This window comes from Castor canadensis, chromosome 5 (genome assembly GCF_047511655.1).
Source record: "Castor canadensis chromosome 5, mCasCan1.hap1v2, whole genome shotgun sequence".
Classification (NCBI taxonomy): Eukaryota; Metazoa; Chordata; class Mammalia; order Rodentia; family Castoridae; genus Castor; species Castor canadensis.
Window position 1 is genome coordinate 62,082,747 of NC_133390.1, and position 27,587 is coordinate 62,110,333.

Below are 27,587 nucleotides of genomic sequence, written 5' to 3' on the forward strand. Positions count from 1 at the left end.
CCCAGAGTATGGTGAACCAGCACAGGCTGCTGGCTATCTCCTAAGAACTGAGCCTGGAGATGCCAAAGCCAGAAGGAGGCCAGTGGGACTGAGGAACTAATGCAAAATCTGTGAGAAGCCATGGTGAGATGTGAAAGGTAGTTGGAATTCAAGGCAAAGGCAGCCCACAATCAATTCAGGTCTTCTGGACATACTTACCTTGGCATTAGTTCCTGTGAAAAACATCCAGATAACATTTTGTTTCTGCCATATAGTCTTGGTGTTTCATAGAAAAGAGGCCCCAAGTATATGGAACTTAGCTGTGCTTGATCACCCAGTGTCTGAGCCACATTTCTAGGTGTTTGAGGGAGTCCTTATTTCCTGAGTCTCAGTTGCAGGCAGAGCCCTTTCCATGACAGAAGCTGCATTCTGGGCACTTGCTTTCTCATCCCCCTGCTGCCCAGCTTATTCACTTTCTGCCCAGCTCAGACTTGAGCATATTTCCAGGTGCTGCCAGCAGATCTGCTCTCCCTGGAGAGTGACTTGGGAACCAGTGATGTGACAAAGTAGCAATAGAGACAACATTGAGAACCCAGGGATGACTATGGCAGTAGGACAGTGGCACTTCAAACCTTCAAAGGTTTTCTATTGTCCTTAGAATAAAACCCCAACCTCCCTAACATGACTCACATACTCTTCAGGCTTCCTGGGCCCCGTATGCCCCTCATACTCCAGCCAAACATTTTGTTTTAGTTATTCAAATATGCTTCTCGCTCTTTCTCTCTTTCCACCCTTAACATGTGTCTACTGTATCATTCCCATTATTTTTCTTGCTCTGCCCTTTTTCTGGTTTGTACTCATCCTTTAGGAAAGTTCTCTCCCAAAAGTCTATGCTGTGTATCCCATAGAAACTTGACAGTTAATAATACAGCTTGTTTAATCAGTACCCCACATGCAAACTTCCGGTCTCTGTGAGGAGAGTAACTATGTCTACACTGCTGACTCTTAGCTCCTGTGTCCAGAACAATGTCTGGCACAGAATAGGGAGTCAAATATTTATTGAATGAATAAAGTTTACTATAAAGTAGCTGGAGTCTGACCACACATGGTTCTGTATTCCTAGCCCACCGATGTTCATACATCTCTTCAGTGGTTTCCCCTATTTGTATTGGAATTGAAATTTTTAACATAAAATTTGGACCATAAACCAAAAGATGAAGGCATATATAAATGTACTCATGTCTAGATTGTTAGTGGCATAATCAAACTGGTGTAGCAAGGTGAAGTTTATAAAGCATTCTTAGAGAAGCGATATGAATACAATGTTGAGAATCTAAAAGCACAGTGGGTAAATAGTTCCCAAGGGGCAAACTGCTCTTTTCAATAAGATGAGTGAGCTGTTCCTGGAAACCAAGCTGTGAAAGGAAATTAATACCCTACATGAGATGAATAATATAACCTTCTCCTTTGCGAGGGGCAATTGGGCTTGTAAGTGTGCATCCACACAGGGCAACAGAGAGTCAAGGAATGGATGGATGGGAATGGAAAAGCACTGTTCCAACCCAAAGCACGGGTGAGGCGTGTTACCTTCCTCTCTGCGTGGTGTGCTGCAGGTCCCATGCACTGTCCCACACCATTGCCTGGTGACACCACCCTGGGTGTCACTGTTCGTACTCCTCTGTATTTGAGGAGACTGAGGACAGAGACTTTAAGAGATTTTGTTCAAGGTCACCCACCTAATGGATGTTAGTGCCAGAAGTGAGATCCAGGTTCACGTATCTTTCTTCATTGTGTCACAAGTGTCACAAGAAGATAGTTTACTGAGGCTGAAGTGGGCTGATGGGATTTTAAACTGTCATATGTGTAAGTCACAAGAATTATGCCAATGTGTACCGTTAAGAATAAGCAGTGATTGAAGCAGCTCAGCTCGCTGCAGTGATTTTGGAAATCTTGGCAAGAAGTGCCTCATGTAATAGGACATTTGCCCTCTAATAAGAAAGGGAATCCAGGACTGATGGCTGCTTTGCTCAGAGGAGGCTGTTTTCATACACCGGTCACATATGGACAGTGGCAGCAGTCCTGCCTTCACTCAGCCAACTGTGACACACAAGCTCAGAAAGGGTCTTGGCAGTGTTGCCAGGTAAACTAAGGCACACTAGTTTTTTTTCTTCTTTTAGAGTTTATGAAGCAAATAACAATTCACCACTGGGCAGCTCCAAACCAGAAGGTGCCAAGCCAAAGGACCACAAGGGAAAGGCTTTGATAGGATGAAGCAGAAGTAAAGAAAATATTTGATTAGTTATAGCTATTCCTTGCTTTATTTGGTGTATCCTGCTAGACATAGTGGTATGTTAGTTTTAGCTTTTGATTGGTTAGCTTTAAGTTTCATTTTTCTTTAACAAAGGCATTTATAGGAAATAGCTCAGGTGAAGTTAGCAAATAAAGCTAAATTAATGTCATATATGTGGCCTACCAGTCTTTGTCTACTCAAGGATTCTTTGGCCCAGTGTCCATTATAATTTACTTTAACAGCAAGTAAGTACAAGCTGACAGTCAAGGGAAGGTAGCGTTTTGGAAAATGATTTATTGCTTTAAAATCCTATAAACCTAATGCTATGGGTTGATTTATTGTCCCAGATATATATGTTTAAGCCCTAACCCCTGGAACCTGTGAATTTGACCTTATTTGGAGGTAGGGTATTTGCAGGTATGATCAAACTGAGATGAGGTCATAGGGTTGGCTACAACCCAATATGAGAAGAGTGAAATTCGGACACAGAGGAAAATAGCATATGAAGACAGAGACATGGGGAGAATACCATGTGATAACAAAGGGGAAGAAAGGGTTGACACAGCTCAAAGCCAATGAATGCCAAAGTTGTCACACCACCAGAAACTAGAAAGAGGCAAGGAAGAATTCTATCTAGTCTCAGAGAGAACAAGGTCCTGCTGCTCCATGATTTCAGTTTTCTAGCCTCTGGAAATCAGAAAGATAAATTTCCTGTTGTTTTAAGCCACTCAGTTTGTCCTACTTTGTTTTGGCCATTCCAGGAAACTAACCCAATGACACTGAGTCCAGGCGAAGACATTCCTGTTCAATTTAGTATCAGCTTCATCTGGGTCTCCTTCCCATCTTTCTTTTCCAGGGTACAACAAAAGGAGAAATGAATGTGTGAATGAGACCAAAGATAAGTCAAAGTTCTGCAGCTAGCTGAGCCAAAAACTGAGGCAGCTAATTGTGTTTCTTTAGTACTACATCCTGAAATACAGTTTTTGCATGAGGAGGAGGGAGGAGAGAGAAACTCTAATCAATGAAGCTAGAATAAGCAAGTCAAACACTAGAGTTAGAGCAATGACTGCTTCTTCACCCTTTGGCTAAGATCAAGTGTAGAGTAAGAGCAATGAGAGTGTGTTTGGGGGACTACATATTTGCCACATCCCTGAAAAACACCTGTATAAAATGACAGCTATTGCTCACCACTTGCCAACAACAAAGGCAAGGATATTGGGCTTTTTTTATTGTGAAACATTTTACACAAACAATTACAGCAAATAATGTAGCACACACATGTGTACTGACTCATGGCAATTATAGTTGTCTGTTTACCCTAATTCTTCCATCCCCCAAAGTAACCATTATTGGGAGACAATCTTTTATAAGTCTCTTGATTTCTTTATATCTTACAGGAAGGTGTTGACTGAACATTTTTTATACTGTCATTACAAGGATATTTGCATAACAAACATGTCCTAATCTGTGACTTGACTCTTCATTTATGGTGTTTCTGTAGCTTCTTGATTTCTTAGTGGCATAAGAGGAGAAGATGCACAGTGTTGTGAGGTGGAATCAAGGCCTCAAAATAGTGATGACAGTGTATTTTGACCACATATTGTATGGAGACTAGACCCAGAAAGGCTGGGTTCAATCACGATTCTTCTATAGCTGCGTCTCTTTGGGAAAGTCCTATCACCTCAATGCCTCAGGTACATAAATTGGGAGAGTTGGTTAATGATGTCCCTGAACACCTTCCCAGAGAGAAGATTCTCTAACTGTATGAATCAGTCTTAGGCAAGACTTCTGTGGAAAAGCCCAACTTTATTAACTTAAGAAGTCTCTGTGGTGCTGTCCCTGACTCCCATAAGGGTAGTCACTTTGTCCTCTGTGTGACGATAGCACCTGCTCACACTGCTATCGTAATACTCATCACGTTGTGCTGTTATGGGCAGATTTTCTATTTGTCTCTCTGACAATCTTACACATCTCTTAGAGAGTAGGGTTGCCTTTAATATATCCCTAGCACCTTCCATAGCTGCTGTGTCAGCGTTAGTCCTCAGAGGATGTTTGATGAATGATGGTAGCAGTGAGGGAAGAAAGGGACAGAGAGAGGGAACACCTTAACATCTGCAGTGAACACAACAGTTAGTAAGAACTAAACAGAGTTAGTTAGCAAAAAAAAAAAAAAAATTGCACCTTACCAAAGTGACCATCCACAAATACTTTTGTAGCTGTTTAATAAGTGAAGTCTGTTTTTCAAGATCATACAGGTTAACACTGATGTGCTTAATAATGGAAACCAATAATTTCTGAGTCTTAATCTGATGCTCCAGCTAATAGAGGCTGCCATTTCATTATCTGAGCAAAAAAACCTTGATTTTAATTTAAACTAATTTTCCTCCTTTATAGGCGACAAAAATTTGTTACTTATAATTTTAAACGTTTCCCTACTGACATGTTCTAAAAGATGAAAAAGGGAGTCTCTAAGTTTTAAGACCTTTCATAATCATGATCTATATAATATTAGATATGAAGATACTTAAATTACTCTTTCTTAGCTGTAATGATTTCCTTCTTATAGAAAACATACCAATAAACAAGATCTATGTAATAAAAGTACTCTTGTTGCCATGACAACAGGAAGAAGCAATAGGAGGAAAAATCCTATTTCTTAAGAATTCTCTGTTACAAAGTGTCAGAGTCCATTAAGCATGGTCAATGCCCTCACCTTCATTTAGATTTACCTTTCCACCGCTTACTTTACTGCTGCAAATGTAATCCAATTTCCTCAGCTGCACATTAGCTTCTGGAAAGGAAGCAAATTTTGAACAGAGCTCTTTATCCTATCCTGGGGGTAATACATTATCTGTTCATCTTGTAAAACTGCCCAGTTTCTTCTATCTCCAATTCTAGTACATTTTTTTTTTTGCAATTTATTATGCCAGTATCTCTGAGTTTGTTTTTATTACAGCTAGTAAAATCATTATTAAGTAATAATAAAAATTATAAGAACCAGACCAGGAATAAAATTAGGGTGTGGAGATGAACAGTGGAGATGAAAATTAGGCGGTAAACATGACAATGAGGCCTCTATTGTGAAGGCCCAGTTTCATCCCAACAAACTCCAGCATCCAGCTCTGCTATAACCTTGGTCATCTCACGGGCAAGCATCTCGTACTAACTTAGCCAGTTATTAATAAAAGGAGGCGTCCATTAAATCGTGTCTCTGGAACAGAACTTCCCCAAGTGTAGAACCCAAACCAAGAACATCAGAATCCCTCAGCAAGCATGTTTAAAATGTATAGTTTTAAGTCCTATTCCTGATCCCCTGAATCAGAAATTGTGGGGGTTGGTTTGTGGGATTTGAATTGGTAGAGTTTGAGAATCATTGCCTTAGCTCAAAGTGTGAAACAAAGAAATTGAGGATAATCCCCCTGGCAGAGGTTGCATCCTAAGTGAATAAAAGGGAAGCAGACAAGGTAAACATGAATCTTTCCTATTTCTCAGCTTTCCTTAGCTTTGCCTTAGTTCTGACAGCTATAGATGTAATATGCTCTAAAAACACATGCTATTTAATGCTGGTGTTTGTATGACCTAAAGCGAGCTGCTTCTGAGGTAATTAATTCTGTCAGGCATGAAGGATACCAAAGATTAAGTCTGTAGCTTCCTACAAGAGCCCGGCAGCTAAGCTAAGTTAAAATATCACATGGGTCACGATAAGATACAGCCACTAGAATGGCTATAGTAAAAAAGACAGACAGTAACAAGCGTTGGCAAGGATATATACACATTATACATTGTTGGTTACGTAAATTACCAGAATGCAAAATGCTGCACCCCTTTAAGAATTTTGTCAGTTCCTCAAACAGCTGAACATAAAGTTACCATATTTCCCTACTTGCATATCCACTCATGGATATATACACCTCAAATGAAAAACATAAGTTTGCACAAAACTTACATATAAATGTTCATATCAGTATTGTTTATAATAACCAAAAAGTGTAAATAACCCAAATGTCACCAACTGGAGAATGGATAAATAAAATGTATATTCATGTAATGGAATATTATTTAAAAATATAAAAAGGAATGAAGCACTAATCTATTCTACAACATGGATGAATGTAGAAAACATTTGCTAAGAGAAATAAACAAGATATAAACGGGCATATACTGCATTATTCCATTCCATTACATGAAACACCCAAAATAGGCAAATACATAGAAACAGAAATTAGATTAATTACATTAATGGCTGCCAGGGATTGGGGGAAGTAAGGAATGAGGAGTGATTGCTAATACATATAGGTTTTATTTATGGGGTGAGGAAAATGTTCTATAATTAGTAGTGATGGTTGTAGAATTCAGAACATTCTAGAAATGATTGAATTACATACTTTAAAAGAGTGAATTGTGTGGTGTGTGAGTTACATATCAATTTTAAAAGATAGAAGAAATGAGGAAGGAAAAAAGTAATAAATTTGGCTATAGTTAACAATGCTACACAGTATAATCATGCCAAATACAGGTATTCAGGTGCCACACAGACAGAACACCAGTTAATTTGGTAGTGTGGGATATTATTAGGGAAGACATCCCAAAGGATGACTTTAAGGATGAGGAGGCTACCCACAGCCCAGTCACCACTGGGAACATGGTCCTTTTGAGAGACTGTGAGGAATCAGGCATGACAAGACAGTGAGGGGTTGGCAACAAATTAGAAAGACAGGCAGAGAAGAGGTTAAGAAGAGTCTTGAGGGATCAAATCAGAGGAGAAAAAATAAATTTCAATAGTGGTACTGGAGCCAGGTGCCAGTGGCTCATGCCTGTAATCCTAGCTACTCTGGAGGCAGAGATCAGGAGGATTGCAGTTTGAAGCCAGCCCAGGAAAATAGTTCATGAAACCATACCTCAAAAAACCTTCACAAAAATAGGACTGGTGGAGTGTCTCAAGGTGAAGGCCCTGAGTTCAAACCCCAGTACCACATACACACACACACACACACACACAAATAGTGGTACTGGGATAATTGTAGAGCTGTATGAAAAAAAGAAAAGATAAAATTTAAATATTCCTCATTCTTGTTTTGTGAGCTGCTTTCTTTAACAAATGCCCTTAACCCCAAAGGAGAAAGGGGAACCTTTCAGATTAAAAGAGTTTTTTTTTTCAGATGACCCACTAAATGCAATGTATGGATCCTTACATCTTTTTCTTTTTTTTTTTTAGCGGTACTAGGGGTTTGAACTCAAGGCCTCACGCTTGCTAGGCAAGTGCTCTACCACTTGAATCACTCTGCCAGCCTTGTTTTGTGTTGGGAATTTTCAAGATAGGGCCTCTTGAACTATTTACCCAGGCTGGCTTGGAACTATGATCCTCCTGATCTCTGTCTCCTGAGTATATAGGATTACAAGCATGAGCCACTAGTGCCCAACTCATAATTTTTAAAAAGAACTGAGAAAGAGCAATTTCTGGAACAACTGAAAAACTCCAAACACTAAGTGGATAATTTAAAGGAATGAATAATTGTATTAAATGAGATAATAATACTGTGTCTGTTTTTAAAGAGAGAAGATTTTATCTCTTAGAGATACAAGTTGAACTATTTATAGATTAAATTATGCTATTTTGTGTGTACCACAAAATAATCCAGTAGGGGTAACATGTAGGAATAGGAGGTATAGTGAAATAAAATGCATCTGCTAATTATTATTAAAGCTGGATGATATACATATGACTCTTTATTATAGTACTCTTCTTACTTTGGGATAAATCTGAAAATTCTTCAGAGCCACTGAAGATCTTTGCAACAGGAAAGTGACAGAAGAAATTGACATCCTAGAGGGTGCTGCTCTGGGGCTAGGAAGTCTTGATAGGGGCTGTCAAGGAGGGGCACAGGGACAGAGGACTGAGCTATGACAGTGTCCTTGGGGGTGGAAGGAGGCTCTGGGTATGGACAGTATGAAGGAGTTAGAAACAGTAGAACTATTGATAGAGGAAGTCAAGGTGGTAGGAATTGAGGATGATGCCCAGGTTTCAGGGTTAGATGAATGGCTGAATGGTGGAACCATTCAAGCAAAGGAATTCTGAAGAAATATGAGTTATGAGTGAAGAGAGTTTTAAACATGTTGAGTTTGAGGTTCCTGTGAAACTCTCAGAGCTTAGGAAAGAGGCCTGCACCAGAGACATGGTTTTGGCAATTAACAGCCGCAGCATAATTTCCATGGAAACACGTGGAGTGTAGGCACAAGAAACGCTCCCTGCATGAGCAAAAACCTCTTATCAAATTAATACGTTTCTCTTAGAGTATCCTACTGTTAAAAAAGCAAAGTGGTAGTTTGATCAAGGAGAATAATACAAGAGAACTAATGGGAATACAGATGTCCATGCTGTTCTATTTCCCACTCTCAGTTTGCATTTTGAACGTTGATAGATCTTAGGATTTCATAACAGAATTGTTTGTTTGTTTCATATTCTTTCCCCTAAAAAAGGTATCTGGAAGATCAAATTTACTTTTCTTTTTTGCCTTGCCTTTCTTCTCCTTTGTTTTCTTCCCTATTGCCTATGATATTTTAAAAATTGAAGGAAAACGCCAAAACCATCTAGCTCCAGGGCCAAAATTCCTAGCTTTAAAGCAGCTGTAGGGTTAAATCTTAGGTTGACATGCATGTTCAAAAGGAACTGCTGTGGAAAAGGAAATGCTGAGGAACTGCTGGTGGAAAAGAGCCTCTTGTGTTGGGGATTGATTTATACCTTGGAACAGGGCAAAAAGAAGGGTGGGAGCAACAGACCATCTGTTAGGCTATAATGAAACCTGACCATAATATTTCAGTTTGAAATATAAAATAAGTTACCAAACCAAAATTAAAGTTTGTCAGCAGTTGAGGGTCTTGTAGGGTAATCTTTGAGGGGAGAGGAGTTAAATTCTTGTATCTTTGTATTTATATTCAGATAAGAAGAAATACACATCGGTATTATTTTTCTATTCTGGGCTTATTCTCAAAACCTTGTATTGATCACTCTGTTCAAATTCTTCAGTCCATTACTTAAAACTCCATAATTTGGCCTCACCAAAGACCACTTGAAGCAAAATTTTAGCAGATTGTACCCAGGTATCAGGTTTTCTTGTTTGTTTATTTTCAAGTTTCCCTGGCACAGTTTCAATCTGTGGTCAAGGTTGAGACCCACTCTGGTTTACAATACAAATAAGAAACAGTTAGGGCATTTGGATGATCTATCATGAGAAGCAATGTCAGAAGTCGGTTTTCCTGAGCCTCAGATGGCAGATATGGGTGTGTGTGTGTGTGTGTGCACGTTTTGCCTTACTTCTCTCTGCCCTGACATGCAGGTGACCGCCGTGCGGGTGTATGTGAACAGTTCTTCTGAGAACCTTGACTACCCAGTCCTCGTGGTGGTTCGCCAGCAGAAAGAGGTGCTATCCTGGCAGGTTCCTCTGCTCTTCCAAGGATTGTAAGTGATCTTTTCCCAGGGAACTTCACTACACTTGGTTTTCTTCAGTGTCTTAGATCTCAATTGATATTTTCTAGTGAAAGGAGAAATCAGACATGGGAATTCTGAGATACTATACATGCTAAGTGCAAACGGTCATGGTGCATATTCCAATCTGTTCAGCTCTGTTCAATTTCTGTTTCCTTTGAATTTCAGATAAACACTCTACCTAGAGTTTTAAAATCTACTAACATTCTATAGCTCTTGGATGGAAAGTAGGTCATCCGTTACCCATTCAATGGGCTAGGCCCAGCAGTCACCATAAACAAGCAACACCGACTCCATTCTTCAAAATGGTGCAGTCTTCATTCAATAGTGTTTAGATAGCACTACTAAGTTGTAGGTGCCTGGGATATCACAGTGGAAAAAAAAGTCTCTGGCCTCATGGAGTTCATATTTTTGCAAGGTAGAACTACATATGTACTAATAAGAAAAAAACAGAGAACATACAGAAATTGATACCTAGGATAGTATTTTATCATTTTTAAAACTTCAACTTAAGGATTGAAATACTAACTCTGATAGCTTCAACTTGGTTCCAGGACTTTCTTTGCCCTCTATGTTAGCAAAAGTTTGAAGAGTAGAAACATGGAATCAATTAGTTGTCTTATCAGGACAGTCCCCTCCATAAAATTTTATGTTTTTCCCTCATCGAATTAGGAGACTGGTTGAATGTAATACAGACACCGCTCAGTGAACTGGTCAGGACAGAATAGTCCTCATGTCCAGTTACTACGTCTCACAACCCAGTGTTAACAAGACTTCTAATATTACTATCAATAGGTCTGGTCTGAAATCTCAAACATAAGGACTTGAAAGCAAATCTGGAGAGAAATAAAGTGTGATAGACTTCTCCCACTGCTTGCTCACTGAGTCTTTTTCTTGTTCTTGCTGATGTTGTCCTCCATGGGCTGCTATAGATACCAGAGGAGCTACAACTACCAGGAAGTCAGCCGCACCTTATGTCCCTCAAAAGCAACCAACGAAACAGGACCTTTGGAGCAACTGATCTTTGTAGATGTGGCATCCATGGCACCACTAGGAGCCCACTACAAACTGCTGGTCACCAAGATCAAGCACTTCCAGATCCGGTGAGCAAGGCACACGTGGCCTCTCTCTGTTTGTGTTCTGCTCTTCCTGTGCTTGTGGATGTTCAGTTCAGCTTCTATCCTTATAGATCAGCCCTTGGCAAGGAAATGGGCCACTCAGCATATTATTTCAGCACCTTCTGAACTCTCCTGCAAAGGCCTTAATCTATGCAGGAGGGAAGCAGTGGGGCCTGGTACAGAGGGAAAAGGGTAGATGACCTTGTAGGTAGGTACGTATTTTCTGGGGTCTGTGTGAAGGTCCAATCCTGTCTGTAATGCAGACAAGAGTTACTAATGGCACAGTACTCTTGGCAGTGGTTAAGTGATAACCTCTGCCACATTCCTGAAGGAAGTTTTGTTTCTCCCTTAAAGAAAACTTCAAGCTATTTTCCTATCTTTATTAGCATTCTCTTTCCAGTTTAGGAGTGTAGGTAAGAATGCAGCTTTGCTTTCTCTACAGTGACCAGTATTATTTTTGTCCTTGCTTTCTTAAACATAAGATAAACCAGCCACCCCCAATGAAAAAAAATGGGCTTGAAATTTGAACACTTTGCCAAAGAAGCTCCCCAAATGGACAAAAAAGTACAACTTCCTTAGCTATCAGAAAAGTAAGTTAAAACCACAATGAGATTGATTCCATTATAACAGCCAAAAGCACTGTAATTCAAAGGACTTGACAAAGCCGTGCCAGTCTTAGTTATACACCCAACTCCTAGATACATACATGAGTGTGGCATTTGTTCAGTGAAATACTGTACAAAAATAAAAATGAACAATTTATTGATGTACCTGACAACAAGGATAAGCCTCACAATGTTGAGCAAAAGCAGCCAGACAAAAAGGAATACATACCACTTGCATTTATATGAAGTTTATCAACAATCAAAGTGATGTTATGATATTAGAGGTCAGGATAGTGACACCTTTGAGTGGGAAATATTAAATACATGGTTCTGTTGACCTAGTAATAACGCATTCAGATATAGACTTATAATTTGCATGCTTTGCTATACATTTATTATATTTTAATAAAAAGATAATTTTTAAAATTCAGAGTATTTTTAAATGGTATATGTGCTACCTCCTTTTGCAGCTTACTTTTCTGATCAGAATGTTCTATTCTACCACAAAGCCCTCTTTAAAGTTTGTACAAAGGTCTATAGCCAGTGGAGTTGTTAATAGGAATCAAATATTTATCTTGATCTTCTCTATACCTATTGACATGGAGCTAAATCCACTGAGATGGATGGATAGATAGATGAGTGACTTTTCAGAAGGCTAAAGAAGTAGCCACAGCATTTTGTTCTGAGTCCCTCCATTAATTCTGGTGTTGTGATCATGTTAAGAGCAAAGAACACTCTCTTCTTCCCACCTCCTCAAAAACCCAAGCAGAGATATATTCTCTGGTAGATTAGACCCACCCAGATCAATTAAATCAGGATCTGTAGCAGGAAGGTTTGGGCACTGGTATACTTTTTAATGTTTCACAGGTAATTCTAGTTAGTACCCAGAGTTGAGAACCACTACCCTAAAGTGCTTCCTAAATGTGACGCATAAGTTTTAAATCTGCTTATGATATAAAACCAGTGGGAATTCACAGTAATACAGTTGATAGGACTGGCAGTGCATTGCTTGAACAGAGTGTGGGTTGAAGTTTCAGAGAAGCCTTGCCTTTACTGATTGGCATCTTTGACCTGTCCCTGTCACCTGGTGGCAGTGTGTGTGAATTGTAGGGCTGGATTTCAGTGAGGTAATCAGACCATTTGGAGAACTAAATTCTGTGAAACTGAAGTCATAAGATCACAACTCTGTGCAAGTGTTAATGAATGACTTGCATGCTGGTGAAACTGCAAATTATTCTGTCACATTGTTTTCTGTTTCCACCTCTTACGATATGACTTAGTCTCAGCAAACAGACATTGACAGCATTTTAAAATGCACATGGTGACTAAAGCGTTTTTGCTCTAGATAATCCTGAGAAAAGATGATAGCTGAGATTAAATGTGTTTCTTCTTCTGTGGTTCCATCAGCACTGCTAGTGACCCAGAAATCCACAGCATAATGGTAAGGGGGCAGAACTGGGGATTATGGTAAGAACTGGCCTCCAGATCGTGAGAGAAGCACTCAAGAATTAGCTCAAAAATTACCAATATTGCAGTTTCTGTCATACCTTTTTTGGAGGGTTGTGAGGAAGGCAGTAATAAGGATTGATCTCAGGGACTTGTGCTTGGTAGTCAAGCACCCTACCATTTCAGAAACACCCACAGCCCTTGTCATACATTTTGAGTGGCAAACTAGAACGTGCATGAAACGCATTTTTCTTTTTTTTTTGGCTGTACTGGAGTTTGAACTCAGGGCCTCACTCTTGCTAGGCAGGCTCTCTATCACTTGAGTCACTCCACTAGCCCTTTTTTGTGATGGGCTTTTTCAAGATAGGGTCTCATGAGTTATTTGGCCAGGGCTGGATTCAAACCATGATCCTTCTGATCTCTGCTTCCTGAGTAGCTAGGATTATAGGCATGAGCCACCAGTGCCAGTTCTTTTATTTCTAGAATTGTACATTTGAAAGACCTTTGCGAATCTAAACCACCCACTTCGTTTTTACGATGAGCAACAGAATGCCTCAAAATGTTTTTTTGGTGGTTTTGCTATTGTTGTTTGAGTCAGGGTCTCATTGTGTTACCCAGGTTAACCTTGAACTCATGGGCCCAATTGATCTTGTTGATTTCATCTCCTGAAAAGCAGGTATGCACCACTGTGCCAAGTTCTGATGCTCAAGAAGTGATGTGTCCAAACACACAGATAAGAAAGGACAAAAATCAAGACTAAATTCTGCTTCTGACATGTTATTTCTTTTCTCCGTTTAAAATTGTCCTCCCAATTTTATGTCCCTCTATACGTTTCTCGATTTCATAAAGCATCTACTTATTCAAATGTAGCTTTTAAAATAAGACAACTCTGCCTTACAGCATTACTCCTTGCCATTTTCTCCCTCCCACTCCACATGCATACACAGCTATGCCACTTCTCCTTTTCCCAAACTCTAGTGCCCAGCATTCAGTGCAGCTGCACTGTGTAGTTGTAAGCAGGGAACAGAAGAGGATCATGGGTGTAAGCAGGTACCTGATCCTGGGTGGGAGGAGCAGAAGAGAGGTGTTGAGAAATTGAGACCGTTGTCTACATTGTGATAGTTGTGTGGAGACTGGATTTGAAGAGGACAAGACCAGATGCAGAGACGTTAGAAGGCTAATGAAATGGTTGACATAAGTAATGAGAAAGTGACTTAAAGAACTTAAGAGGTGAAATAGACAAAATTTGAGTGGGCGTGAGGGAAAAGGGAACTTGAAGAGTCAAAAATGACATCATATTTTGTGAAGAGATGAAGACTGAGCAGTGGTGGCCATGTTGCCAAGCTCAGGTCACAGTCAACTTCATGTAGAACCTGGGAGTAGAGCATTCAGAAGGGAATCTCTTCTCTAAACCCTCCTTCTATTTACAAATCACTTGAGTAAGTTAGTGGAACTTTGCTTGAGTGAGATTTTTTGATCTTCAGCTACATTTTTCACTTTGTAAGAGATGTCAAGCATAAATGACTAACAGTGTCACCAGTAAGACATATCCTGGCCCAATGAACTCCTGTGTTTTCATTGGGAATTTCAACACTCTTGTGGCCTAGAAGTCTGAGGTGAAGGCAGCCTTCTGAAGTATGGCAAAGCTGGGGGTTTCTCTACTCGTAAGGGCTTTGCCTTTGTCCAGTATGCTAGCAAGAGAAAAGCCCCATCTGCTGTAGCAGGAGAGGATGGCAGAATGCCTGCTAGCCAGGTTTTAGATATTAATCTTGCTGCAGAACTAAAAGTGAGCCAGTACAAGCAAGTATCAAGAGATCTACAGCAAAGATGTATTGGTCAATACCAGAACACCCTTCTCCATCCCTTCTACTCAGCTCCTCTTTTGACTTGGACTGTGACTTTCAGTGGGATTATTATGATGGGAGGTCATCTTCATATTGCTCAGTATGCCAGCTTTGCAAGCACAAAGTATTGAGTTCAAACACCAGTCCCATCAGAAAAAAAAATTAGAATAAAACACCAGTGTGTATTGAGAAACACCTCACAAAAGGGCAAAAATGTGCTGGGTATTGAGCGGGGGGAGAGGGAGGTGGCAGAGTGGGTGGTAAGGGAAGGGGTGGGGGCAGGGGGGAGAAATGAACCAAGCCTTGTATGCACATATGAATAATAAAAGAAAAAAAAAAAGAAAAAAAATTAAAAAAAAAAAAAAACAAAAGGGCAAAAATGGCTTCAATTCTGAGTTGACAGCAGGGATCTTCCCGTCCAGAAGGTTGAAGGGAGACAAGGTTAGAGAGAAGGAGCCAACCCAGATAAAACAAAAGGTAGATTCTCTACTGCAAAGTCTGGAAAAAAATGAACAGGAGCAGTAAAAGGAGGAGTAGGGATGAAGATTGGTAAGTCAGAAGAGTTGCAGAGCAGCTCCCTGAAGGAAGGAGACCAGTGTGCAGGCAGAGTCTGAGGGGTGGGGGGCAGAAGATGTGCTGAGGAGGGGACCTACTGCATGATGATGCTAATGAAGACAAGGTTTGATCATCAGGAGTTACTCAAGGATGATGAAAAGGAGGAAGGAGAGGATGACAGTACTGACAGTGAGGATGACTCTGAAGCAAATAGTGGGGTTTAGAAATCTCACCACATTATTTACTGAGGTGTTTGTATAAGAATAAAGTTTCACTAGATCCTCTCCCCAGTATCTTCAACACATGCTCGCTGTCCTCCCTATCCTTGATCTTCCCTCATTCATTAATTCATATTGTCCTAGCCTAATCTGATTTTCACTTCCTTTGATATTCACAGTAGCATTGTTAAGTCTTAGCCTGTAATTTTTGCTTTTGATTTTGATACCTCTTTGTGACTTAGCAATAAACAGGATATGTGGTTTTTATCAACTGTCTTCAAAATAATCTCTTGCTATGAAGAGAGTACACTTCTTTCCATTTACACAAGATTCCAGTAGTTGCTTCCCTAACTGCAAAGGCAATTGAATTTAGTAGAAGCACCTGAGAGCAGCTTTGTGCTAGAGGCCTATGTGCTGTACCACACATGAGTACTGGAGAGCTGTTCAACGCAAATGCATCAGTGTTATTTTTGTGAATGAGAGTTCACAAAACTCTCATTCAAATGCATCCTCTAGAAAAATAATTAGTGTAATTGCCTTAATATTTGTTTTCAAAGCTGATCAGTGGGGTTATTTTGTGAGCAGCCTGATGCTTAGAATCTTTTTTCTCAAACTAAATAAGCCCATATTAAATGAGGAAAACAAAAATGAGCTCACAGCTTGCAGATGGTGGTGCTGCTAAGGGAAAGTGAGAATTTTGAAGTGGGGAAGAAGCGATGATTAGCTCACTTTTGGACATGTTGAATTTGAAGTACTGCTGTCTGGCAAAGTGTTGAATATGTACCAGTAAGATATACAGGGGTGAGGTCTGAGTTACAGCTAGAGCACCAAGTGGAAAATTCAGGAAAGCTATTCTTGAAATCAGAGTTTATGGGCATAGGGCCAGTACCCAACCTTGTCCCTTAAAATCTTTAAGAACCAGAAAACTGGAACTCCACCTTTCAGGCTATGGGGCCACTAAAGGATTTTAAGCAATGGAAAACATGAATATATCTGATTTTTAGAGATGACTTTAGAGACAGCATGTAAGATGTTTTGGAGAAGGGCAAAGAGCAGAAGCAAACAGACAAATGAAAAGTTACTTGAATATATGGAATAAAAAATGATTAAACTAGGTGCCAGTGTCTGGTGCCTGTAACCCTAGCTACTTGGGAGGCTGAGATTGGGAGAACTGTGGTTTGAAGCTGGCCCAGGAAAAATAGTTCTCAAGATCCCATCTCCAAAATAACCAGAGCAAAATGGGCTGGAGATGTGGCTCAAGCAGCAGAGTGCCTGCTTTATAAGCACAAAGTCTTTTTTGAGTTCAAACCCCTGCCCCAGTCCCACCAAAAAAAAAAAAAAATTAAAACCTGAACATATTATGGCAGCAACATAGTTATAAGGGAGAAAGAGTCAAATAATATACATAAGGATAATTCACAAATAAAAAAAAATGTGACAGAATAAATTTATAGTTCCATATGAATATTTACAAACTTTGACCCTCCTCTAGCCTCCTAAATAAGGATCTTGAATCTTTTTTGTAAGGGTAGTGTGTGAGATAGCTCAGCTACCATGCTGTGAAAAGAAGTAGATTTTTTTGAGGAAAGGGATGGAGCAAGAGGCATTTAGACCATTTTTCTCTGTGTCATATTAGGTAACTATCCTTGGGTTTTCGAGGGAGACTACAGTAAAGAATGGCACTACTTTTCAATTTTCTTTCTTATTACTGATATACTAGGCAAGGACGGTGCTGGGGGATAGATCTCAGTTACTGTTACACTGACAGAATGAGTAGGACATGGTGATCATTCAGGTATGGAAGATGATAGAAAAGGAAGAGTCTGGGATGATTTCTGCAGTGATGCTGGGCATCTGGTGACGTTTACTGTCAGAAAGACATAGTGATGCAGGCTCCTGGGAAATAGCAGTCATTCTGCAGTGATCAGGTGGTGTTTGAGGGGTGGAGGGAAGGTCAAGTGCAAAAGTCCAGCTGGGGATCTCTGTTCTGTGACTGGAGCCCAGGAAATGGCCCTGGACTGGACATAGGGACTTCAGATTCACCTGAGTTTTTGTAGTATTTGTGGCAAATGAATATAAATGTATTCATGCAAACATGTTAAAGAAAATTAGAAACTCAAAAACAAAACTGTGGGTAATATTCTCATTTAGGGGATGGTTTGAAAAATAGGAGCTAACAAAAAAGGCTGAGAAGGCACAGCCAGAAACATGGGAGAAAATCTAGGAAGTGGATGTCATTGAGGCCAGGGGAAAGTGTTTTAAGACAGAGGAAGTATTTTTCAATATCAAATGTCACAAAAAGGTAAAGAACCTTCAGGGTTAAGTCACTGTGCTTAGCAATTAGAAAATGCTACGGTCTGGGGTGGACATGGTGCTGCATGCCTGTAATTCCAGCCTCTTAGGAGCTGAAGGTTGGAGGATCACAGTTTGAGGCCCATCCAGGCAAAATGTTAGTGAGACCCCATCTCAATCAATAAGCTGGGAAGAAGGCTAGGAGTGTGGCTCAAGTGGTACAGAGCCTACCTAGCAAGCATGAGGCCCTGAGTTCAAACCCAATGTGCCAAAAAAAAAAAAAAAAGACAGAAAGAATCTGAACAGGGTGGTTAACGCCTATCATTCTAGCTCCACTGGATGCTATAGGTAGGAGGATCAAAATCTAGGCTGCCCTGGGCAAAAATGGGAGACCTTACCTAAAAAATAACTAAAACAAGAAAGGGCTGTGGGCATAGGGCACTTGCCTAGGAGACCCAAGCCAAACAAAATCTCTAGTACCACCAAAAACAAGTTGCTATTGTCTGATATTGATATGTTAAATCCTAACCCCCAAGATGATGGCACTAGGAGATAAGGCCATTGGTCAGTAGATTAGTGTTGTTATAAAAGAGACCTGAAAGAGACATCTAATGTCTTCCACCACATAAAGATGCAGTGACAAGTTGCCACTTATAAGGAAGTAGGCTCTCACTAGACACCAAATCTGCAGGTGCCTTGGACTTGAACATCCCAGCCTTCAGGATATGAGAAATAAATTTCTGTCATTAATAAGTTGGCTGGGGGCGTAGCTCAGTGGTAGGAGCATTTGCTTAGCTTGTGACAGGCCCTGGGTTTAATCTCCAGCACTGCAAAACACAAACACAAAAACAAACGAAAACATAAGCTCCCTGTTTGTGGGATTTTGTTACAGCTGCCCACATGGACTGAGAAAAGAGGCGCCTGTTACCCTCAGCAAAGGATATGGTGAGGAAAGAATCCTGACAGCAGTGGGCAGAGAAAAGAATGAGTAAGAAACAAGAGTGAAATACTCTTAGGAAGCTGAATTGTGAAGGAGAGGAAACGTAGAAACAGGGCTAAGGGAGGAATTTTGTTGAAGTTTTGTTTGGTATTTGTTTTGAAAATAGTTGAGGCTAGAGTACATTTATAAATGAAAGAGTTGAAAGGCAGATTAAATTAATAGGGGCATTGGATATTTGTAGAAACATAGTCCCAGAGAAGGGTAGAGGATAGGATTTAATGCATGTACAAAGTTTATACAGACCAGAGGGACGAGGAGCAGAGGGTGAGAGATGACAAGAGGGCTGAAGGAAGAGCTGGGGTGGTGAAAGGAGCTCATGGCAGTTGGCAGTCAAGAGACAGGAGGGAATGACATTCTGAAGTCCATAGCCCAGAAATAACAGAATACATTTCCTTCAACAAACAAAGCAAGATTTAGAACACCCACTCGCTCTGTGTCAGTAACTGGCTGATATGAGGCAAGACGCTGTGACTCTCTGGGCCTCACCTCAAAAACAACTGAACTTCAGTGTGTGTCTCTTCTTCCACTCACCTTTTCTTCCCAACCCTCCTTTGTTTTTCTTTGATTTAATTGCTCTCCTGAAAATTACTCTCTGTTCCTTCCCATGCCCTCCTGCCCCCATCCCACCTCTTCTCCCCATCGTCCCTATCTGCATTCCTCTCTTGACTGTTTCTTTTTTCCTCCTCTCTCCTTTAAATAGCCAAAGGAAGGAAATGAAATTGGTTTTTAGTCTCTAATATTCATTGAATAACCATTTGTTTCTTATGTTTAATTTTTAAAATAAATATATCAAAAACTTGATGCTTCTTTCTCTAAAGGTTCCTTTGAGTTTCAAATAGCTTCATGATGTTGGCTAACAACACTTGATAAAACAAACCTTGCCCAGCCCCATTAGGAACTACTGAAGAAGAAACAGAATGTCTTATTCTCAACAGACACAATATTCATTTTGCACATACTGTTGACTCCAGGAGAAAGGATTTAAATGTAATAGTCTTAAAGACAATAATATACTTTCAAAGTTTTTGTGCATTGTACTAGCAAATAAAATACAAAGAACAGGAAGAAAACAAAGTACATATATCAAATTCAATATTGCATTTGGAATTCACATGATGTGGAGAGGGGATCAAAAAATCAAATTTCTGGCCAAAGTATACAGGTTGCTTCAGGAAATCTCATACTGCCTGTTGCTAGCCAAGAAAATCAGTGTTCTCTTTATTGTTCTTCTGACCAGGCCAACAAGAGGGCTGAAGACCTCATGTTGCCCTGGTACAAGAAGGTGACACTCCCCACACTGCTGAAAGGGCTCCACCCAGGCCACACAGAGACTGCAGTTCCTGACTGTGCTGTGGACTCTCTGGAGCAGACACACAACTGGGTTTAACACTGACTTTGGCTTCTTTAGATGACTTAAGGCCAGAAATTTTCAATTGTGCCTCAACAAAACAAATCTTTCATATAGATGAGGATTTCTGTCAAAGTGAATATGCAAAAACTGTCTTCACTGCTGTGAATAAAATTCTGAGCTCAATCTAATGTCAGCCTAAATCATGGCTCAAATTTTTTATCTGTTCTTTTTTAAAAATGTTTTATTATTTTATTTCTATGCTGGGTGAGGAGTGCATTGTGGCATTTATAAAAGTTCTTACAATATATCAAAGATATCATCTTTGAATTCACCTTTCCATTATTCTCCTTTATCTCTCATTCCTGGAACAGTTTCAACAGGTCTCATTTTTCCATTTACCTACATGTGTACACAGAATTTGCACCCTATTCACCCTCCTATACCCTTTCCCCACCTCCTCCCCCCACCACTGGTACCAACCTCCCCAGACAGGACCTGTTCTGCCCTCCTGTTCTCTAATTTTGTAAAAGAAAAAGAATGACGTTTTTATTTAAGATCGCTACACAGGGAGTTTCCGCATGACATTTCCATGTATAATAACACCTCTAGCTGGAGGCGTGGTTCAAGTGGTGGAGTGCTTGCCTAGCAAGCATAGGCCTGGGTTCAGCCCCCAGCATGAAAAAAAAAAAAAAGAAAAGAAAAGCTAAATAACACTTCTAATTATGCCTCTTACTTACATGTCTTCATATAGCTTTCCAAAGGAATGTTTAATTTAGAAGATTATTTATTTTTTATAAAAGAAACATTAAGATTGGAAAGCAAGAGTCTTTAGGCAGCCCTATAGAATGAAGATGATAAGGTATCCTGAAGTTCAGGTTCTGACTCCCAGCAATGTAGGGAGGGATGCCCATTGGAAGAGTAGGGGCATGCCACCACTCCCAAGGTGGTGTCTCAGCAGACTGGAAAACTGAGGGTGCAGTAGACTTGTGTGAGTGATCTACAAGACCAAGATAATGAGGCAAGAGACAAAAAGAGCAAAAGCCCAAAAGCAGCCCTTACAAAGCTATAGAGAACACACTCATCTTTGTGTTTTCCAGCCTCTTGAACTGTTTCATAGAAGTTCACTCCACACAGCACTCTATGCCACATATTTGTGCTTCCTACATACTTCTCACACTCTGCTTTCCTCGGTGCCTGGATCAGTGCTGTTTTAAGTATCTAATAAAACAATTCGCAGTAAATTTCTACTTGGAAAGCAAATAACTTCATTGTGTTATTTTGGTGGTCTTTAAATTTTAAGGATGGGCCTTAGAAGGTAATGCCTAAGTCAAAAAGGACACAATCTTGAAGAATTTCAGCAAGTGTTTCAGGCACTTGGGGAGAAGAACATACTCCTACCTCTAGGGACTATCCCATGGTGATCACCTATTCACCATTTTTTAAACAGTTTTTTGCCAATGGATCCATCAAAGTTATTTTGAAGTGGTACCTACATTATACAAAAGGACCTCATACCTGCATTTCCTCTTTCACAGCCCACTTTTCATCCCTATATCCTGTGCTTGATTCTAAAATCTGAAGTGAGTCCAAAGCAAAAGTGTCCATAAAAGTAAATGAAGTACTTACTTATACTGGTATGGCTTCATGGATATTTAAATATATAAAAAATCTTTTTCCCTAATCTCATCATTTTTGAGAGTTGAACCCCCAAGTCCCTGCAAAGTGTATCAGTTCGATGAAACCAAACTCCCATCACAAAAGGTAAGGTTATCGTACATCTAGTTGAAGATGGCTTCCTTTTAAATAAATTATTTTTGCCTGCTAACTCATGCTTTTCTCTCACTTTTCCCACTTACATTTCTCAGGACAAATATTGCCTTTCACTTCACTGCCAGCCCCTCGCAACCTCAGGTAAGTGAAGATTCCAAGAGTTATTGGGAGCCCATGGTAACAGAAATCATGAAACAAGGAGAGTCAGCATGTGCTGTTGCCTTGATCTTTCACAGTTTGACCTATGTTTGTATTCTGAATTGTTACTCATGTTGCTGAGATTTTTGACACATTTAATCTTACCACTTTTTAAAACTTTAAACAAATTTTTATTAATCTTACTACCTTAAATGGTTGGAAATAGGAGGCATGACATTTGCTTTCAGGTGTTCTTTGGCACAAAGAAAAAATTTTGTTATTGAACAAAATCATGTGTCTACTATGTCCCAAGCACAGTGTTAAACTGTACTAAGTGCTGGGGACAAAAGGATGAGGAAGAGAAAGACACAACTTCTGTCATTATGGTTCTGATAGTTGAGATGGGATGGGAGACAGGGAATGAAAGGGTGACACCAAATAGATATACAAGTAACTGTTCTGAAAATACAATAAAAATAACACGATTTAAAAATTTTACAATATTATTTGCGAAATACATTAGTTTTCCCTGTCATAAAGAAGGAACGGGAAAAGCTAGGTGTGGAATGCCTGTAGTCTGCATATTTAATAATTGGTCCTTAGGAAGCACTGATTTGTAGTTTCTGCCCATTCCCTGGGTGTAACTATCTTCATCATGGCTAATTTCAAGCTGCCAAAGTGATGACATTGAACATAGAGTTGGGAAGAAATATGTAAATCAACTCTCCCAGACTTGTGTGAACATATTCCCTCTTGTTTTTCAGTGCTAGAAATCAAATCCAGAGCACTAGGCAAGTGCTATATTGAGCTACATCTGAGCCCCCAACATATCTTTTAAGAGTTAAACTTCCCCCTTTCAATGAAAGTGTCTGTACCACATCTATACTGCCATTCAGTGTCAGGAAAGGGCCATACCACAACTTGCTGCCCTCAACCATTTTTTCACCATTTAAGTGAATTAAGTGATCATTTAAGTTCAAGTCCTATTTAGAACACACTAACTACTAGGTGCAATGGGAGATATCTAGAAAAAAGGGGAACAACCTGTACTCTAACTACAGAAAGAGTACAAGTCTAGAAGTCTTGTACAGAGAGCTATAATAAATGTGATATGCTGAATGATCCATATAGGATATCATAATAAATATAATATACTAAATAACTATTATATACTAAATATGATATACTGAATGAATAAATATGATATACTAAATACTGAGGGTAATAAATATGATACACTGAATATGATATGCTGAATTGTATTATTCATTAAGAGGGGTGCTTATAAACTGAAAACCAGTGACAATGTATATTATGGCTCCTTTTTATTTTAAAAAGTTTACAAATGTTAAAGCATAATTTGTATATAAATTCCAAACTAGAGTGAAATGTAATTAGAACTATTAAACATAGTCCTTGTTATCTGTGAAAGTCTTACTTTCCTCTTCACTGTTTCCATTTTGGCCTGTATTTTCCATCCTCTGATTACAAGAAAGATTTTTCTTTTTTTATTCCTTTTTTTTTTTTTTTTTGGTGTTACTAGGGTTTGAACTCAGCACTCTGTTTTTTGAATCACACCTCCAGCCCAGGAAAGATTTTTTTGTTCCTATAAACTCAACCAAAGGAGTGCACATCCTCAGGCAACCTGCAACAGTCATTATCAGCCTCTGTTGCAGAACTGACTAGATTCAGAAACTGGGCAGGTAGTCAGGACTAACATGGTGATTTTTTCACCTAAATTCCAGCCATTGCTTTGGGTACTTCCATTTGCTTCTTTCTAATAAAAGAGATAAACAAGCTTGATAATGCTTTGGCATGTTGATAAGGCTTCTGTAAGTGCCGATTGCTTGCACAAGACTAGTTACTACCATCTCTAGGAACATATATGATGCTCATCATCACTAACAGTAATGATGGTAATGCTCTTGAATTACAAAGTAAGGATCCCCTAAGAACCAAAAGCACCCATTGGAACCTCCAGGTGCCTCACTTTTTGAAGAGCCTGTATCATACATACTTGAATCAAACTCCAAACTGAAGTGAGCTCTTGGGGGTATTGCTACTTGTTACAAGGCATGGAGGGACTCCCAGACAGCAGCATTGATGGATACGCCTTAATCTTTCCCCATTAGAAACCTTTAGATTATTTTTTTAAATCTATTTTTATTGCACTAGTTCTCAAGAAAGGGTTAATAGAGGGGGTGTTGAAATACAAGATTAAATTTTCACGTTTTGCCTATCTTTTAAAGTGATAGATTTGTTAGAGTCCTAGGATATCAGACTTGTTCGTGTTGGTTTCCTTAAAATCTTAACCATAAACTTGACATAGCTTCTCATCCTGTTGTAACATTTAGAATTCCCCTTTCTTCCTCATTTTATGTTTAAAACTTAAAGAAGTAATACATTTTCCCCATGGATTCATAATATAGCTAGGTAAATAGTATAACCCCACTTCTATTAGAAATGTTTTCTGATTTTGTTATATTTGAGAAGCACTTTAAAAGATGCCTTAGCTTACCCCAGATGTAGGGTTTAGTCTTTGAAACAAAATATTCCATCCAGGAAATAGATTCTTCAGCAAAAGGTCTAGAGGAAGGATTGGTCTTTCCTTTAGGAAGGTGATCAAAATTCTTAAAGAACAGGTTTATCTGCTCTTCAGAGTAGAGTTTCATGTTTCGTAATGACCACACAGAAATAAATCTCCTTTCTTATTACAGCCTGCATATCCCTAAATGAAAACAGTGTAGGGGTTGGGGCAGTAAGAGAGGAAGCTTCTTATGTAGAAAATGGAATGAAGCATAGTAAAGTTTAGTTAAAAAAGTAATTGTCATACCATAAAATGAAACAGCACCATTGTGTGCATAATGGCTATTTTGTCCTACTCACTGCTGTCTTCCAAATGTCTGGCACAGAGCTCTAGAGCAGTTAGTTGTTCAATATGTATGAGATGAATGACTGACTGAAATAATGAAGATTCATTGAGATTTGCATCTGAACTTTGTGCCTAACAGTAGAGAAAATAATCTCATTCGTGTGAAAATAGTTTGAGTTCATAACTGTTAACATTTCTTAATTTTAATAAACCATGTCTTTCCTTTTTCTCATTTTTAGTATTTTCTATACAAATTTCCCAAAGATGTGGACTCAGTTATCATTAAAGTGGTGTCTGAAATGGCTTATCCATGTTCTGTAGTCTCAGTCCAGAACATAATGGTGAGTCCTGAGACTTGTCAACATTCTAATGTGTAATATTAATCCCAGAATAAATGAAAGAGAAGAGGGGGGACCATGCCATCCTCTTACCATGTATCTCCCCCAAAACTACTAAATTATAAAAACAGCATCTTGTGCACATCAGTGGGCAGTCCATGTTTGAAGACATTAACTTAGAGGGATAAAGAAGGGTTGACATCTCACAAAAATAAAAGAAAGAAGGAGGGGAAGAGGATGGATCATGACAAAGAAGAGCAATTTCTGGGTTTCATGAAAAAAATAAAATAGAAGCCTATCATTTGTTCTGTTTTTAATTTTTTTATTGTAACAATAGGACCTTTCTGTCTCACAAGATGTTAACAAAAAATAGGGAAGGTATTATATGCTTTAAGACCATCTTTGCATAGTTCTTACCAATATAAAATGACCTTGACTTTAGAGGACAAGGCACCAAGTTTTTAAAGGATCATTTCATGACCATTCTGCAGAAAACTTCATGGTTTCTTGCTTAGACTCTCCTGCTCTGTGATCCACTTGGAAAGGCCCTGACAGGACCTATGTGTGGTATGACATTAGTAATGCTTTCCTTTTTTATTCCTTATGCATGCTCTAGTGCCCAGTGTATGATCTTGACCACAATGTGGAATTTAATGGTGTCTATCAGTCCATGACCAAGAAAGCTGCCATCACACTACAGGTAAGACATTGCTTCTATGGTTGTTATTGTGAATGACAATGTTCAGTTTGTAGACAGTTTACCTACTGGACCAGCATTCAAAAGAGATGGCAATCCACTGTGTAACTTGGATCTCTTTCTTTCCTGATTGGTTTAAAAACTAAGACAGCTGTGTCTGAAATCAAAGCCTGGCTTATGGTGAACAGTGTTATTCTGCCAGGTGTTCTTATCCTCATAGAGATTTTTGGGAACCCTTGGTGCAATAGATATATACCTTACAGGTTGCTTAGGGAGATAAAATCAGAATATTCTAATCTACTCATTGATGAGTGGTAATTTAGACTGAAGTTTATCAGATCCATTTATAGAAATTAAACATATCCTAATAAATTGTATCAGTAAGAGCAACAAAAAGATGACTTTAACTCTAGACAGAATGATAGGTTCAAAGGAATATGAGCCATATTTGTGCAACAATTTATTCCTTTGATATTTTTAATTATTATTTCAATGGTAATTTATATCAAATATAGAGAGAGAGATATTCAGAGTCTGCCCCTGCTTTTGGGTTGACACTTAAGCAACCTGTGACTTGATCTGTTCTCCAGGTAAGTTAATATCATTCAGTGAATGACAAGCAAAGAATGAAGACAATTAATGACCTAAAAACTTCTATCAGTCATACTTTAATTTGTGAAGGTCTCAGATTTTATATGCCAAATATCTACTCTTGTTATTAGTGTTTATTACTTCCTCAGCATCTCAGAATTATGTGGTCTCAAAAAAAGCAGAAAAATAACCACAGTAAGGAACTTCAGATTTTACATCATCTGGGACACAACCAATGACGTAAAAGCACACAGCTCCTGTCTACCATGGATGTATTTGGCAATAAATTAGTACTTCTCTTTTGGGCCATGCTTTAGTCCTAAAACATTTTCTTAGTGAGTTAAACATAATGCCAGATATTTGGGGATGATTTAAAAAATGCCAGAGAACTATAATGTAGCTCCCGACTTCATTGAGGAAACTGGGACTCAGAGAAGACACAGAATGTCAAAATCAGGATCACAACTCGGGTCTCCTCACTTGAGTACTTTGCCTCCCTAACCTGCATTACTTATTTAATTGCTGACTACATGACTTTTAGGAAAGTTATTTATTATTTGATTTTAAAATAAAAATAATATATGATTGTTAACCAATAAATATATACCATTGACCTTATTATTTGTATGATACCCATTTATAGTTCTTAGCACTCAAATGGACACAGAATGAATTGAAATCATAACAGTGTATCTATTTAATTTCCTAAATGTAACAATTATTGTAGATAATCTGGAGTAGAACATGGGAATGTAAAAGTTTTTTCTAAGGAGTTAGAGGGCGGGGGTGAACTCGTCTTCTCTTTCCTCTTTCTTTCTGCCTCCCACCCCGAAGTACTTTCTTCTTGCTGCCTTTTTTACCTGCCTGTCATAAGGTTGTTATGTCTTACACAGAAGAAGGATTTTCCAGATGAACAGTTCTTTGTGGTGTTTGTGATAAAACCTGAAGATTATGCCTGCGGAGGATCATTCTTCATCCAGGGTAAGACAAAGTGAGGAAT

At 39.1% G+C, this 27,587-nt stretch overlaps 1 protein-coding gene across 3 annotated transcripts in view; it reads left to right on the forward strand.

The window, feature by feature from the left end:
• Positions 1 to 27,587, forward strand: part of Sidt1 (SID1 transmembrane family member 1) — a 109,969-nt gene that overhangs the window by 41,990 nt on the left and 40,392 nt on the right. For 2 of the 3 annotated variants that reach the window (XM_074073156.1, XM_074073157.1), the window contains exons 2-7: positions 9,604 to 9,725; positions 10,685 to 10,855; positions 22,047 to 22,092; positions 25,201 to 25,302; positions 25,916 to 25,999; positions 27,481 to 27,568. In XM_074073156.1, coding sequence (XP_073929257.1) covers positions 9,604 to 9,725; positions 10,685 to 10,855; positions 22,047 to 22,092; positions 25,201 to 25,302; positions 25,916 to 25,999; positions 27,481 to 27,568 — 613 coding nt within the window. The remainder of the gene's footprint in view (positions 1 to 9,603; positions 9,726 to 10,684; positions 10,856 to 22,046; positions 22,093 to 25,200; positions 25,303 to 25,915; positions 26,000 to 27,480; positions 27,569 to 27,587) is intronic. The other variant, XM_074073159.1, reaches the window with a different exon arrangement.